Source organism: Capricornis sumatraensis, chromosome 8, assembly GCF_032405125.1.
Source record: "Capricornis sumatraensis isolate serow.1 chromosome 8, serow.2, whole genome shotgun sequence".
Lineage (NCBI taxonomy): Eukaryota > Metazoa > Chordata > Mammalia > Artiodactyla > Bovidae > Capricornis > Capricornis sumatraensis.
The window spans coordinates 44,043,140-44,060,667 of NC_091076.1; the positions used below are offsets into that span (position 1 = coordinate 44,043,140).

Genomic DNA, 17,528 nt, shown 5'->3' on the forward strand with positions numbered 1-17,528 from the left:
AGATTATTTTGATGCTGAATCAGCTATGTCATTTTTGACATATACTAGAAAAAGACTTTAAGTAATTAAGTGAAACTCCTATAAAAATCTTTTTATTACCAACTAGTTTCTTATGAGAATAAAGTTTTCAGGACTAATGATTTTTTTAAATTTAGAATTGAAAATATGGTGAGCCTTATTCTTTCTAGCAATGACTATTGCAGCGTATTGTAGATATCTGCAATAATTTTTAACTAATGGATGTTAGTCACTCAGTTGTGTCTGACTCTTTACAACCCCATGGACTGCACCCTACCAGGCTCCTCTGTCCATGGGATTCTCCAGACAAGAATACTGGAGTGGATAGCCATCCCTTTTCCAGAGGATCTTCCTAACCCAGGGATCGAGCCTGGTCTCCTGCGTTGTGGGCAGATTCTGTACTGTCTGAGCCACCAGGGAAGCCCTTTTAAATAACAATCTTTCATAAATATTGTTACTAAATGAATTTTCAATAAAATTTTACTTTTAATAACTTATTTTATAAAATATTTAGTCTTACATCATTCTAATAAAATACATATTACTAAAATTTTTAATGACAATCTAGATTATATTGTCACATGAAGTTTTTAAAAGGTAATTTTAACTTTTATACCTAGTTTTGTTTCAAAAAAGTATGATAGGCTGATAAATTTTTAAAAAATATTTGAAGCATAATATATAACATTTTGGCACACTCCTGTGGCAAAACAGAACAAGAACATGAGATCTAGTGAAAAAAAGGAAATCCTATAAAATTTCAGACTATAATAGAAGAGTTTGTTTAGGCACTTTTGATATGGATGATGGCAAATATCAAATCATTACACTGGAAACATTTTTTATAAAGCAATTAAAATTTTTTATTTTAAAATTTATGCTATTTGCAATATCTACCCCTGAATATTTTCCTCTAAAACTATTTGCAGTTATAATTAAAGCAATTTAGAAACTACTTAAAATATGTGAGAGCATACATAAAAGATGGTTTTAAAGCTTTCATTTTGTTCTACTCAAAAGCTTAAAGACCATTGCTCTACAGAAATTCCCCCCATGATATATGACTTATTACTAATAGGAAAAGCAATAAACCAAAGCGTTTAAGAGCTTAAATTCTGGAATAAAACAGGTTTGTGGTCCCAACCTTAGCTTCTGTTATTTGCTTTTTAATCTTAGTTTGCCTAATCTCTCTAAACTGCTTTATCCAAATGTACATAACAGAGATTATGAAGATATCTAATTTGCAGAATCATTCTGAAGGTTACATGAAAATAATCATGTTAAGCTTTCAGAAAAATCCCTGCACATATTAAGAACCGTGTATATACAATCTTGGGCTTCTCAGGTGGCGCTCGTGGTAAAGAATCCGCCTGCCAATGCAGGACAAGCAAGAAATGTGGATTCGATCCCTGGATCAGGAAGATTCCCTGGAGAAGAAATGGCAACGCACTCCAGTACTCTTTCCTGGAAAAGCCCATGGACAGAGGAGCCTGGTGGGCTACAGTCCCTGGGTCGCAAAGAGTCAGACATGACTGAGCAACTGAGCGCACACACACATACACAATCACAAAAGTTGTCATACACAAGTGATGTCAGAGGGGAGAGAGAAGTGTGTGGTCTTGGGCTAAGCTTCCAGAGGTAGCTGGGCTTGATATTGTCTCTGAGAATGAGTGTAAAACTCAAAAGGAGGAGACAAAAACATCAGCTGAGGAGGCAGAGATACTGTCAGCCTCACGCAAAGCATTGAATTCAAAAGTCAAGAGCTACACTTTAAAAATGGGGCTGACAACAAAATAATCCCAATTGTTTGAAAGGAAACTAGTTCCCCTCTGCCTCCTATTGTCTGCACTGTTTCTATCCTACCTTTTAAAATAAAATTATAACCTCACAGTTTCTGTTTTCCTGATAATGCTAAATTTTGAAATTCAAAATGTCCTTGGCATTTTCCTTTAGCTTGGTTCTGATTTACAGTTTAACTCTGTTCCTCCCACTTGGTTTGATTTTAAATCTGAGTTCTACTTTTCTTTTGTGTTTTCCCTGAATGGACACTGAAATGATATCATACTTCACCTATTCCCTGGTAATGTATGGGAGAGAACACAGAATATCAAGAGCTCAGATGTTGCCGTCTAACTGATGTGGGTTAAAATACTGACTCTGCTACTACCTGTGCAAGCTTGGAAAACTCAGGACTTTTCTGAGCTTCATTTTTCTCTTCTTTCCAGTGGGGATAATTTCTAATCAGTAGAGCTGCTGCAAAGACTGAAGGACTTATGTCACAGAAAGCATTTAGCTCAATTAACATACAGAAAAAAAAAAAACTTATCATAATTATTGTTCCTGGTGCAATGAATAGAGCCATTTAATGGAGTCCTAATTAACTTTGAAATATTTTGCAAAATGAAACACATTACCCGAAGTCCTCCAGACTGTCAAAGATGAATTGCAATGTCAGTGGTCACAAGTTTTAGTTTTTCTCTGGAATCAGAAATAAAAATTAAAAGTAGCCACCAGAACTGGAAAGCAAGAGGACACATAACAACTGGAAACAGCTGTTTTTAAGTCGTGGTACAGAATGAAGTGAGAGTGGCTATGCTGATTATTGCAAAAAGGTCTTATTACTTTTTAGGATGTAAAGGAGGAATAGTAGGCAGAAGCAACAGGATGGAACACAGCCTGGCTTAGCCAATTCCATCTGGCTAGTCAGCCCATTGTGACCAGATTAACACCATTCAACTCTACAAAGATTTATTAAATGCTCACTGGGTATCTAGAATATGAACAATCCCAATACAGAATGCATTTTATGGTTCACTTTGTTGTTTTGAATCAAGCAATTATTTTTCAAGTGCAGTTGTAAACCAAATGAGAAACACTTAGATTTTCAATCATTAAAACAAATTACTTTTTTTTTTTTCCAATTTTCTTTTTGCCACCAGGATTTGCTAGTCCGCTTACTGGGATAGCAGATGCCTCTCAAAGCAGTATGCACAATGCCTTGCACATCTACATGAACGGAACGATGTCCCAGGTACCAGGATCTGCCAATGATCCCATCTTCCTTCTTCATCACGCGTTTGTTGACAGGTTGGTTGGCACTTCATAAATGACGTGCTTATTGGTTTTAAATGTAGTGGATGTCAAGAAGATGTACAAAAAGCCAACAGGTCCATAAAAAGACACTCAGCATCACTAGTCATTAGAAAAATGCAAAATTAAAACCAAAATGAAACAGTACTTCTTGCTTGTTAGAATGGCCGTCAACAAAAAGATGAGAGATAGATGTTGGCCTGGATGTGGAGAAAGGGGAATCCTTGTGCAGTGTTGGTGAAATTTGTAAACTGATATAGCCATTATGGAAAATGCTATGGAGGATCCTCAAAAAATTAAAAATACAACTGGCATATGATCCAACAGTCCCAATTCTGGGAATGTATCCAAAGAAAACAAAATACTTAACTCGAAAAGGGCACTCCTACCTTCATAGCAGCATTATTTACAATAACCAGGATGTGGGCACAACATAAGGGTCCATCAATGGATGAGTAGTTGAAGAAGCTGTCACTATCTCCACCTCCCTCATGTTCCCAAGAACATGGATATGATATCAAAGAAGTGAGTGGAAGATTATTAAGCAGATTTTATTGCTTTCTTGGCAACTTTAATATTATAAGAATTAAGTAATATCCCATATCAAGTTTTATTCAGAGATCAGTTTTCAAGAAAGTATGTAAGTACCAAAATTATGATAGCAAATAACATCAAAACCACCAAACCTAGACATCAAGGCAGAAGGAAGAGTGTTGGGGAAATATCCTACCAAAACGGATTAAACTCTGCTGCTGTTGTTCAGTCACTCAGTCTTGTGTGACTCTTTGCGACCCGATGGGCTGCAGCATGCCAGGCTTCCTTGTCCTTCACTGTCTCCAGTAGTTTGCTCAAACTCATGTCCACTGAGTCAGTGATGCCTCCCACCATCTCATCCTGTTTATTGAGTCATTTTTATGTCATATTATCTTTGTGAATTTTGGGCATATTTTTGATCTTTGGTGCCATCCCATGAACTTTAAAGAAACCTAAATTTCCTAGATCTCTTGATGCCCCAGGCAAGAAACATGCAAACTATGGCTTTTAGGCCATATCTGTCCCTTACCTTACTTGTAAATAAGATGCAATTGGAACACAACCACAATCGTTCATCCACATATTGTCTATGGCTGTTTTCATGCTAAAATGGCAGAATTGAAACAAGACCATATGGCCCACAAAATAGAAAACATCTAGTTTCTGGTCCTTTACAAAAAACACTTCTTGACTCCTGGCAACCACCAAATTCCATATTTATAAGCCAGGTGAGAGAAAATGGTTGATCTTTATCTAGCCCTCCTTGATCTATATAGAAAATGCTACAATTTAATTCAACATTTGGAGGCATTTTTAATGGAGGTAAAGCTATTATGAAGATATACGACGTTTAGAAGCCTCTCCCACCTTTGAAAACTAAAATTTTCTTCTTTCTTAGAATTATTTGTTAATGCTATCTTATGGCTGCTCAGCTGTGTCCAACTCTTTGTGACCCCATGGACTGCAGTATGCCAGGCTTCCCTGTCCTTCCCCATCTCCTACAATTTGCTCAAACTCATGTCCATTGAGTCAGTGATGTCATCCAATCATCTCCTCTGAAAAGCATCTTTATGAAGAAAGAGACCTGTGAATTGCTGCAACATCTGAGCCGTCCTCTTAGTTCTCAGTGTACAGAGATGCATTTTCCAATCAGATGGTTTATTTACTACTGTTCAGCTATTTACAAACATATTTGTTGAATACCTACTGTGCGCTGAGTACATTTGCCTGAATGTTCCACACTCATTACTGCTGCTATGCATTGCTTTTACCAGTCTCCAAATTTGGAACGTATTTTCCATGACTAATCTAATTTCTAACAATCTTCAAGACTGTTTTCAATCTGTAGCTCTTCCATGATGAATGACCAAACCATGACTGTCTAAAACCATTTCTCCCATCCAAAGGCATTTTGGAGCCAGCCCCAAATCACTAGCAAGGTTGAATTGTGTACATATTTTCACAATTTTGCATTTGGTGATCTCAAGCATAGCTAGAATCCAGTATTGGTAGGAGTATTTACATCAGGAAACTGGCAAATGCTACAAATCAAGGCTTTCACTCTGAGAGAGCTGGTTGTTAAAATAATGGCCAGCATAATCCTGCTCCTATCTGTTAACTCACATCACTTTCTCTACTTTTATGAACACATCATTTATATCATTCTTATTGATTGTGTGCTTTTCTTATTGATTGTGCTTTGTGTCTACCACTAATCACTGAGCTACTATGGCAGGACCCACGTCTTGAATTATATCTGTTTCCCCCACCCGCCACAACATTTTATCTACTTTGTAATTAGAAATTTGCATAAAATAAATAAATAATTGAAAAAAATCTTAGCAAATTACTTTCATCATAGCTACAAAGGAAACTATAGAGAAGTCATTTTAGCTAAAAAAATTTTTTGTAAGTCTGGTAACTTGCAAATCATTCAAAGCTATAAACTTGCTTCAAGATTTAGCATGTTTCTAGACCATTAGACCTTGTTCTTGGCATTGGCTAAACAGAATAATGAGATAAGGTCACTGGCTTAGCAAAGCTTAGTCTAGTAGGAAATACAAATAAGTAAACAACTGTAGTATATTATAATTCATGCGATCATTACAGCCATTCTTGGAAAACTGCATAAAAAGGATGAAACATGAATGGAACTCTGAAGAGCAGCAGGCCTACAAGACAAGAAGGATATTCAGAATCAGAAAAATAACTCTTACCTCATGGAAACCAGGCACAAGATAGAAACATGAACTGAAGAAGACAATGGAAGCTTAGGGTCCAAAACAAGGACATATGCCTCAAGGCACATGTGTCGAGAAACTGAGAAGATTCCAGTAACAAATTAGCTTACCACCAAAATGTACCGTTGTTGGGCAAATAAAGACATCAGTTCAGTTCAGTTCAGTTGCTCAGTTGTGTCCGACTCTTTGCAACCCCATGGACTGCAGCACACCAGGCCTCCTTGTCCATCACTAACTCCCGCAGCTTACTCAAACTCATGTCCATTGAGTCAGTGGTGCCATCCAACCATCTCATCCTCTGTCGTCCCCTTCTCCTCCACCTTCAGTCTTTCCCAGCATCAGGGTCTTTTCCAGTGAGTCAGTTCTTCAGATTAGGTGGCCAAAGTATTGGAGTTTCAGCTTCAATATCAGTCCTTCCAATGAATATTCAGGACTGACTTCCCTTATGATGGACTGGTTGGATCTCCTTGCAGTCCAAGGGACTCTCAAGACATAGAGTAATTCCAATTCTTTCAACCACTTTAAGTTACAAAGAGAGAGAGAGAGAGAGAGAAAAGAAAATCAGAGAATGAGACTCCTAGTGGTCCAGTGTTTAAGAATCCACCTGCCAATGTAGTTGACACATCCCCAGTCAGAGAAGATCCCACATGCTACAGGGCAATTAAGCCGGTGAGCCACAACTGGTGAGCCCTTGAGCAATAACTACTGAAGCCCTTGCATGCTAGAGCTTGTGCTCCCCTGCAATGAGAAGTCCATGCACAGCAATGAGAGCATCATCCCTTCTTGCTGCAACTAGAGAAAGTCCACAAGAAGCAACAAAGATCCAGCTCAGCCAAAAAATTTAAAAGTAATGAATATTTTTTTCTAAAAAAAATAAGAGAATGGATCTAATACAGTAATTCTGAAGGATAATATGCATTTAGTTTTTACTATGTGCTAGGCACTGTTCTCAGGTGGCTCCGTCAAAAAGAATCTGGCTGCCTATGCATGAGACTTGGGAGACGCAGGTTTGATTCCTGGATCAGGAAGATCCCCTGGAGGAGGAAATGGCAACCCACTCCAGTATTCTTGTCTGGAAAATTCCATAGACAGAAGGGCCTGGTGGGCTACAGTCCATGGAATTGCAGAAGAATTGTACATGACTTCCGACTGAGCATGCTCACATGCAGGCTCTATTCTAAACTCTTTACAAGTTTTATTTCACTTAATCCACGACAAGTCTGCAATGTTCTATTATTATCTTTACTTTATACTTAAAAAAAAAAAAGTTGGAGAAGTTCTGTACTGTCCCAAGATATATAGCTAATAAGAGAGCAGAACTGAGAGTTAAACAATGCAGTCTTACTAAAGAGCCATGTTCTTAACCACACTGGAGAATTCTTGGAAAGTCCAAAGATGAGTTTTCCTTTTGACTACTCTTAAGTTCAGTTCAGTTCAGTCGCTCATTAATGTCCGACTCTGTGACACCATGGACTACAGCAGGCCAGGACTCCCTGTCCATCACCAACTCCTGGAGTTTACTCAAATTCATGTCCATCGAGTTGGGGATGCCATCCAACCATCTCATCCTCTGTCGTCCCCTTCTCTTCCTGCCTTCAATCTTTCCCAGCATTGGGGTCTTTTGCAATGAGTCAATTCTTCGCATCATGTGGCCAAAGTATTGGAGTTTCATCTTAAACATCAGTCTTTCCAATGAATATTCAGGACTGATTTCCTTTGGGATGGACTGGTTGGATCTCCTTGCAGTCGAAGGGGCTCTCAAAAGTCTTCTCCAATACCACAATTCAAAAGCATCAATTCTTCAGCACTCAGCTTTCTTTATAGTCCAACTCTCACATCCATACATGACTACTGGAAAAACCAGAGCCTTCACTAGATTTGACTTGACTGGACTACTCTTAGATTGAGGGTAAATAATTTTCCTTAAAAATGCATTCATTCATCAAGCATTTTAAGTTTTTACTATATTCTAGATACTATGCCAGCAACTGTGCCTTTTTATCTATTGGTATGAATAAAAAGGTCTGACCTCCAGATGCGTTGATGTTGTTTAGCAGACAAGTTGTTCAAACTCCTTTCAACCCCATGGACTGCAACATGCCAGGCTTTCTTGTCCTTCACTATCTCCCGGAGTTTACTCGAACTCATATCCATTGAGTCAGTGATGCTATCCAACTATCTCATCCTCTGTCGCCCCCTTCTCCTCCTGCTCTCAATCATTCCCATCATCAGATCTTTTCCAGTGAGTTGGCTCTTTGCATCAGGTGGCCAAAATACTGGAGCTTCAACTTCAGCATAAGTCCTTTCAATAAATACTCAGCATTGGTTTTTTTAAGATTGACTGGTTTGATCTCCTTGCCGTCCAAGAGACTCTCAAGACTATTCTCCTGTAACACAGTTTGAAAGCATCAGTTCTTTGGCTCTCAACCTTCTTTATAATCCTTCAAAAAGACAAGAGACAAAAATACATAGCAATATAACATTGTCACCTGCATCTCCTGCATTGCAAGCAAATTCTTTATGGCTGAACTGCCCGGAAAGCCCATGAAAAAAATGTGAGAGTTATGTGAATCCAGAGAAGGAAGAATTTAACTTTCTCCTGAAAATTAAATGCTTTCTAAAGAAGACTATGCTTCAGTTCAGTTCATTTCAGTTCAGTCACTCAGTCGTGTCCGACTCTTTGCAACCTCATGAATCGCAGCACACCAGGCCTCCCTGTACATCACCAACTCCCGGAGTTCACTCAGACTCAGGTGCATCGAGTCGGTGATGCCATCCAGCTATCTCATCCTCTGTTGTCCCCTTCTCCTCCTACCCCCAATCCCTCCCAGCATCAGAGTCTTTTCCAATGTGTCAATCTTCTCATGAGGTGGCCAAAGTACTGGAGTTTCAGCTTCAGCATCATTCCCTCCAAAGAAATCCCAGGACTGATCTCATTCAGAATGGCCTGGTTGGATCTCTTTGCAGTCCAAGGGATTCTCAAGGGTCTTCTCCAACTCCACAGTTCAAAAGCATCAATTCTTCAGTGCTCAGCTTTCTTCACAGTCCACCTCTCACATCCATACATGACCACAGGAAAAACCATAGCCTTGACTAGACGGACCTTTGTTGGCAAAGTAATGTCTCTGCTTTTGAATATGCTATCTAAGTTGGTCATAACTTTCCTTCCAAGGAGTAAGCATCTTTTAATTTCATGGCTGCAGTCACCATCTGCAGTGATTTTGAAGTCCAAAAAAATAAAGTCTGACACTGTTTCCACTGTTTCCCCATCTATTTCCCAAATGGGACCAGATGCCGTGATCTTCGTTTTCTGAATGTTGAGCTTTAAGCCAACTTTTTTGCTCTCCTCTTTCACCTTCACCAAGAGGCTTTTTAGCTCCTCTTCACTTTCTGCTGTAAGGGTGGTGTTACCTGCATATCTGAGGTTATTGATATTTCTCCCGGCAATCTTGATTCCAGCTTGTGTTTCTTCCAGTCCAGCGTTTCTCGTGATGTACTCTGCATATAAGTTAAATAAGCAGGGTGACAATATACAGCCTTGACATACTGCTTTTCCTATTTGGAACCAGTCTGTTGTTCCATGTCCAGTTCTAACTGTTGCCTGGAATGTCAGGTCCATGAATCAAGGCAAATTGAAAGTGGTCAAACAGGAGATGGCAAGAGTGAACGTCGACATTGTAGGAATCAGCAAACTAAAATGGACTGGAATGGGTGAATTTAACTCAGATGACCATTATATCTACTACTGCAGGCAGGAATCCCTCAGAAGAAATGGAGTAGCCATCATGGTCAATGAAAGAGTCCAAAATGCAGTACTTGGATGCAATCTCAAAAACGACAGAATGATCTCGTTTCCAAGGCAAACCATTCAATATCACAGTAATCCAGGTCTAAGCCCCAAACAGTAATGCTGAAGAAGCTGAAGTTGAATGGTTCTATGAAGACCTACAAGACCTTTTAGAACTAACGCCCCAAAAGATACCTTTTTGATTATAGGCGACTAGAATGCAAAAGTAGGAAGTCAAGAAACACCTGGAGTAACAGGCAAATTTGGCCTTGGAATACAGAATGAAGCAGGGCAAAGGCTAACAGAGTTTTGCCAAGAAAATGCACTGGTCATAGCAAACTCCCTCTTCCAACAACACAATAGAAGACTCTATACATGGACATGACCAGATAGTCAACACCGAAATCAGACTATGCTTATATTGATTCTTAATGATGAGGAGAAATTACAGACATGACAGTCATACTAAGGAAACAAAATAGATAAATTGTAAGATAGAGGAAAGCAAACTGAGGTATTTGGCCAGGCTGGCTGGAGAATAGTTTTCCATGTGTGAAAATTGAGAAAGCTAGGGTCAAATTTGGGGAAACTGGCATGTTCTTGATTTCTTTGAAGGACTTCCTTTAAAATTCTATTAAAATATGTTATTTTTTCCTTAATTTTAAATTAAATCACACATACAACCTGAGGAAAAAGCAAATTGAGGAAAATTGCCTAAAGTCTATACTACCATCTAAGTAGAATAAATAAATTTTAAATGTTTAGAAAATTTTTAAAAGTAGAGAAAGAAACAAATTAACAAAATAATAGAAGTTTCACATTACCATTTTCCTTTGGTATTTCCAAAAAAAAAAAAATTTGTTTTATATGCACAAAGTTGTCTTGATTCTGTACTTTTCCTTCTATTTAATATTCTGTATCAGGTATATTTCTATATCAGTACATACAGATCTATCTCTTTCCTTTTAAAGGCTTCATAGAATTTCATTGTAAGCCACAGATTGGAAGAAAACATTTGTAAAACACATATGGTAAAAACAGTTATCTAAAATGCACAAAGAATTCTTAAAACTCAACAATAAGAAAATGGTCCCAAGTGAAAAATGGGTCAAAGTCTTAGCAGACACTCCACCAAAGAAGATATACAATGGCATACAAACACATAAAAAAGTGTTCCATGTTATATGTCATTGGAGAAATGTAAATTATAACACAGAGGTACTACTATACACTTATAAGAACTGGGAGCATCTGACAATACCAAATGCTGGTGAGGATATGGAGCTGTGAGAACTCTCAGTCATTGCTGGTGGAAATGCAAAATTATGCAAGCCACTTTGGAAGACGATCTGGCAGCTTCTCATAAACTAAAAATACTCTTACCATAGGATCGAATAAACATGCTTCTTGGTATTTACATGAAGGGGTTGAAAACCTATGTGTACATAAAATCCTGAACATAGATATGTATAGCAACTTCCAACTTCCAAACTTCGAGGCAAACAGAATGTCTTTTAATAGGTGAATGGATAAATAAATGCAGACAATAATATATTATTCAGTGCTAAAAAGAAATGAGCTATCAAGGCATGAAAAGACATAAAGAAACGTAAATGCATATTGCTAAGCAAAAGAAGCCAACCTGAAAAGGCTATGTATTGTATGATTCCAACTATAGAACATTCTCAAAAAAGCAATACAGTGGAGATTATGAAATGATCAGTTGTTGTCAGGGTTAAGAGCAGCAGGAATGAACACAAGTAGAACACAGAGGATTTGTAGGGCAGTAAAATTTGTATGATAGCATAATGATGGTTACATCATTATACGTTTGTCCAAACCCATAGAACGTACGAGGCCAAGAGTGAACCGTAAAGTAACCTATGGACTTTGCTTGCCTGTGGCATGACTTTGTAGGTTCATCAGTTATAGCAAATGCACCACTCTGGTGGGGAATGTTGATGAGGGGGAGGTTATGTGTGTGTGGTGGAAGTAGGGGTATCTGGAAATCACTGTCTTCCTTTAAATTTGTTGTAAGGCTAAAACTTCTCTTTCAAAAAAAAGTCTTTAAAAAGAAGTAAGTATGGTTGTAGCCAACTTAGCACTTTAAATAACTGAAATTATGGCTGGTCACAATATACTGTTGTTGCCTAATATCAAGCAATACACCATCAAGACTCTGATAATCAGAAATGTGACATGGACAGTGAGACATGGATGAATCTCTGGGAAAACTGTCATAAAGCCCAGAAGTTTGAAAAAGTTAATGGCAATGACTTATACCAATTTACCCTAGGTAGCCTGAGCCGGAGAAGGAAATAGCAACCCACTCCAGTATTCTTGCCTAGAGAATATTGTGGACAGAGGAGACTGGTGGGCTGCTGTCCATAGGGTCGCATAGAGTCGGACACGACTGAAGCAACTTAGCATGCATGCATGCATTGGAGAAGGAAATGGCAGCCCACTCCAGTGTTCTTGCCTGGAGAATCTCAGGGATGGAGGAGTCTGGTGGGCTGCCGTCTATGGGGTCACACAGAGTCGGACACGACTGAAGTGACTTAGCAGCAGCAGCAGCTTGAATAGCTTCTTATTTGAGAATGTTTCTCATGCAATTCATCAAACGTAACTAATGAATGAACCTAAATATTTCTAGCATCTCTCTTCTTGTAGGGTGAAGCAACAAAACTTTGTTATTTTCTGAGAACCCTCTAAGAAATCACGAAGGTAATTTAAAAGATATTCTACAAGATTTAGTTCAGTTTCTATACAGAGCATCTGATTTGAGCAAGGCAAAAATCGAAAGAGGAATTGTGGGCATGAGTAAGTAGGACTATGAATGGCTGAGAAATAATATTTCATTATAGTTTTAATCAAAGTGTCAATAAAACATTTAAAAAATTTTAAAAGATGGTAACAGGATTGTAAAGAATCTTCATTCTTTTATAAGTGAGGAACAAGAAACATTTGCTTTTTTTCTCTCTTAAACAATCAAGATTATAGTAAAGGCTACATAAATCTCGGGAAATTCTTCTAGTTAGATACAAAATATCTGCTATCTAGAAAGGGTTTTTTTAATACTTTATATTGTAGGCAAAGGTTGTAAGCAGTAAGCCAGTGAGTAAATAAATAAGTTAATAAGTCTGTCAATAAGTAAGCCAAGTCAAAATTGAGACCATTTTAAGGTTTTTAAAAATTTTATAACTTATTTTTCAAACTTAGGTATTATAAATAAAATTCACTTTCCAAAATTTATCCTTCATTAACTCCTTCATATCCTGGAACACAATAGCACTTTAAGACAGATTCTAGGGACTCCACAAGGTCAGCACTAATTTCATTATGATATTAAGATGTCATGGCTGATTCATGTCAATGTATGGCAAAAACCACTACAATATTGTAAAGTAATTAGCCTCCAATTAAAATAAATAAATAAAATTTTTAAAAGAGGTTATTATCATGCAGTGGTAATCTAGTCACTGTTTAAGTGATTTAATCAAATATTTTTTAAAAAATAGAATTTCATTGTATTGGTTGCAACATTCTTTAGTAATCAAATTCAATCCCGGGGTCAGGAAGATCCCCTGGAGAAGGAAAAGACAACCCACTCCAGTACTCTTGCCTGGGAATTCCTGGGAAATCTTCTGGAGAGAGAATCCTGGTGGGCTATATATAGCCCATGAGGTTGCAAATGTGTCAGATGCGACTTAGTGACTAAACACAACAACAATCATTTATTAACAGGCATTTTGATTGTTTCTTTTTTCTATCATTTTTTTGGTAAAATAATATACATATATTATTTAATATAGTATTTATTTATAAAAATTTAAATCATGTATATATGATTTTGGACATTTGTGAGTATAGCTAAAGAATAGATTTTTCATATTGGAATTGAAAGTTGAGAAGTTAAATATATTTAAAATTTGCCAATATTTTCAAATTGCCAATCAAAACTGGTTGTGCTAGCTATTTACACATTTCCACAAATAAAGTGTGTTGGCCAACCTGTACTCTCATTTGCACTAGCTATTCTCAAAGTTAATATTCTTTTGATTCAAGTGGGAAAATATTTATCTGTATTTTCTATTTCCTATGTGCGTCTATTTACATTCTTTGCTATGTTATATTAGGTTAACTTGTCATTTTATTGTTGAATTGTACAGGCTCCTCATAATTTCTTAGTTGGTCTTTTTTGTCATTAACCTTACGAATATTTTCTGCAGTTGTTAATTGTCATTTAAATATTAATGGCATGTTTCTTGGTATTCAGAAGTTAATATATGACCTTTTATATAATTTTTCATATTCAATGTTTATAGCTTCAGAGTCTTTAACTCTTTGTTCTTCAGTATTCTTGTCAAAAGAATGGACTGATCTCAAACTCCTTGGTTCTTTCTCGACTTTAAAGTCCTCTGGATAATGTGCTTTTTATGAGATGACAGTAGAATGCATTAGGACAATTACAGGGCTTTAGCGGCTTTCTTAGTGACATTGTAATCATGCTTTTAGTTATGATTAATAGGTAACTGGCAAATAGATAAGTCCAGTTTATAGTGTAAATTATTTTTCTCTGCTATAAAGATTAAGGTCTGACAAGGGACTCTACGCTGTTCTCAGATCTGTAAAAGACTTTCTCAAAAGAAGAAAGGATTGAAGAGTGATTCCCTTAAAATAGTGAATAGTTTGGAATGTTGTTTATTCTTTTTTTCTGAGAAGATCAGATTTTGGGTATGCTAAAGACAGAGACATTTGAAACTTTAAAGCAACCTAAGACTACAGCACCCATCAGCTAAGCTGATGTTTTTAGCTATGGAATCTGGAATGTTTATGCCCATAAATTCCTCCGGAAGGAAGATGAACATTGATGCCTGAGGGTACTCTATGGATAACTGTCAGAGAAACAGAGAGAGAGCTTTAGAAATACTTCCTTTTCCTTAATACCTCATTGCTTAGGAGGGCTCAAGTGGACAAAAACAAGCACATCTCTGCATGCATGCATGCATTCAGCTGTTAATTCAACAAACAATAAGTCCTCTCTCTGCTTTGTGTGTGAATAATATATTAATATATGATATTATTATTATATATATATAATATATTAAGAATACTGGAGTGGGTTGCATTTCCTTCTCCAGGGGATCTTCCCAACCCAGGGACTGAACCTGTGTCTCTTGCAATAGCAGGTGATTCTTTACCACTGAGCCACCAGGGAAGCCCATACCACACACACACACACACACACATATATAGTACAGAAGTCTGCAACCACATTAGCTTTTGCCCCAAATAGAATAACTTATCCTTAACTTTGCAAAGATTTCCAATGTAGACTACAGATTATTCAAAGATCCCTTGGACATTCCCTGTGGCATATCATGTAATATATTTTGATGATACTCCACGCATCTAGGATGTCATTTTATATGTCATATGTCTCATATATATATATTCATACAAATACATACATATATATATATATATAAACACATATTCTTTTTGCATTCATCTTAAACCCTCCTCTGATATGGGTAGGGCTCATCTTTGCTGAGCAGGTAGCAGGCACTGACTCAGGAAGTAAATGCGGCAAAGTTGGAGAAGGCAGGAAGGGACACCCAACCTCTAGAATCTCATAGTATAGTTCCTAGACTCTAAGCGTGGATGAGAAGTCCTCTAGCAGAAGGACCACAAGACCTGGGAGCAGAAGGCCTGTGAGCACGTCCTGGCTCTGCTTTGAGATACAAGTAAAACCCTGGGAAGGTGGCTGAACCTCTCCCCACCTCTGTTTCCTCACTCACAGTGTGGTAATATTATTCCTTTTCTCATAGGAAAGTGACATTACAGTTTATAATGTATTATACAAGAACGAGGGCTTCCCTGGTGGCTCAGCGGTGAAGAATCTGCCTACAGTGCAAGAGACACAGGAGACTCGGGTTCAATCCCTGGTTCGGGAAGATCCCCTGAAGGGAGGGCATAGCAACTCGCTCCAGTATTCTTTCCTGGAGGACCCCATGGGCAGAGGAGCCTAGTGGGCTACAGTCCATGGGGTCACAGAGAGTCAGACAAAACTGAAGCAACTGAGCACACACATATGATGACTAGTTCTCGTAAAGAGAGTAGAGTATAAAACCCTTTTATGAAGCATATGTACTACTTTTGTTCTTTATTTTCAAGGGCTCTCTAGGATCAATAACACTTCCTCAGTTCTCGTAGTCTGTCTCTTGAGGGCAAGGGAATCCCAGCTAGGTACTAACCTGAAACAAAACATTCCAGGGATGCCAAGCCTTCCTCACTCCTCAGCTACAGATTAACCATATCTTTTGGAGTGACTTCTTGGCTGTGATTGCTGATGAGGCTTCCTTTCCATTCTATTCCTCAAGCCCCTCCTGGGTCATCTTGCTAAGAAGGCTGCCCCGACCCACATGTCTGCAAACCAAATGCCTTGCCAATGCGGCAGCTCAGAAATAGTCCAAGCAGAAGGCAGGTTCCTGGAGCTTCAGGAATTAACAGCAGATTGCCTGCCTGCTGGTGATTGCAAGGCTGAAGCTTGCTTAGAAAGACAGAAATCCCAGGGTTAGGGAAGGAGGTGAACTCAGAAACCAGAGGAGTGTCTGAAATTCTGCTTTAGGAATCAGATCAGATGGTAGAGGAGGACCTCCCTGTTTCTTGGTTTCTTTTCATACTTTTGGATTCTACCAGCTTTAAAGATGCTCCCTGGACTTAAATCCCTAGAACAAATAGTAGTTATACCATTCTAGTCATGCTTATCCATACTTCCACAACTGATTTTCTTGTTGCAGTTATCACTGGATTTAACTCTGATATCAGTTGCTTTGACTAGACATATCATAGGTTTGTCTGTATCTCCCACTCAATTTTGAACTCCTTTAAGGCCACATCTGGGCTTCCCCAGTGGCTCAGTGGTAAAGAATCCACCTGCAATGCTGGAGACGTGGGTTTAATTCCTGGTTCAGGAAGATTTCCTGGAGGAGGGCATGGTAGCGGATTTCAGTATTCTTGCCTGGAGAATTCCATGGACAGAGGAGCCTGGCGGGCTACAATCCATGGGATTGCAAAGAGCTGGACATGACTGAAGTGACTGAGCATGCACACACATGGTTACAACTATGCCCTGATCATCTGTAGCATCTCAACGCACACCAAACACCTAACAAAGACTCTAGCACATAGGAGACATTCATGAAATACTTATTAAAGCATTGTTGTACTTGATTAATTGATGAAGAGGCCATGTGCTACAACTAAATCCATAAAGAATGGCCCTCCTACGATGTGGGGAATCTCCCAACTCTTTGTAGGATTAGTATGTCTTAGTAGTAGGGAAATTAAATTGCTGAAGTTAAAATCATGATAACTTAAAATGCCAAATGAAAGACAAAGAATCATGAGTTGTGACTATTATTGCTGAACTTTTAAATCTGAAAGAGAGTGTTAAGAAATTGAGGCCCAGAGAATGTAACTTACCCAAGGACACACTTTTTTGCAAAGTAAAGGGAAGAGTGTTTCAAGGTCTTGTGGGGCAGGGTAAGAATGGACTATCTAACATGACAGGGGAGATTTAACCAAAGAAGGCAGAAGTAGTGTGACTATAGGAAGGTACTCACCATAATCATATAGATATCCGAAGCTTAGGCCTGCTGAAATAGCACCAAATATCAGATGCAAAGGATGAACAGGATGGCAAAATTCATCAAAAGGTCAGAAACCAGGAGATTCGGAGGCAGTAAATCATGTGATTAAGGTCACAGACTTTAGCATCAGGCATGTGACATTTTGAATCCCCAGGCTGCCTCATCTAGCTACGTCATCTCTGACAAGCTATTTATTCTCCTCTA

At 38.2% G+C, this 17,528-nt stretch overlaps 1 protein-coding gene across 1 annotated transcript in view; it reads left to right on the plus strand.

Moving 5' to 3' along the window:
• The window catches only part of TYR (tyrosinase), a 108,780-nt gene that overhangs the window by 42,245 nt on the left and 49,007 nt on the right, over nucleotides 1–17,528 (plus strand). The window contains exon 3 of the mRNA XM_068978452.1: nucleotides 2,958–3,105. Coding sequence (XP_068834553.1) covers nucleotides 2,958–3,105 — 148 coding nt within the window. The remainder of the gene's footprint in view (nucleotides 1–2,957; nucleotides 3,106–17,528) is intronic.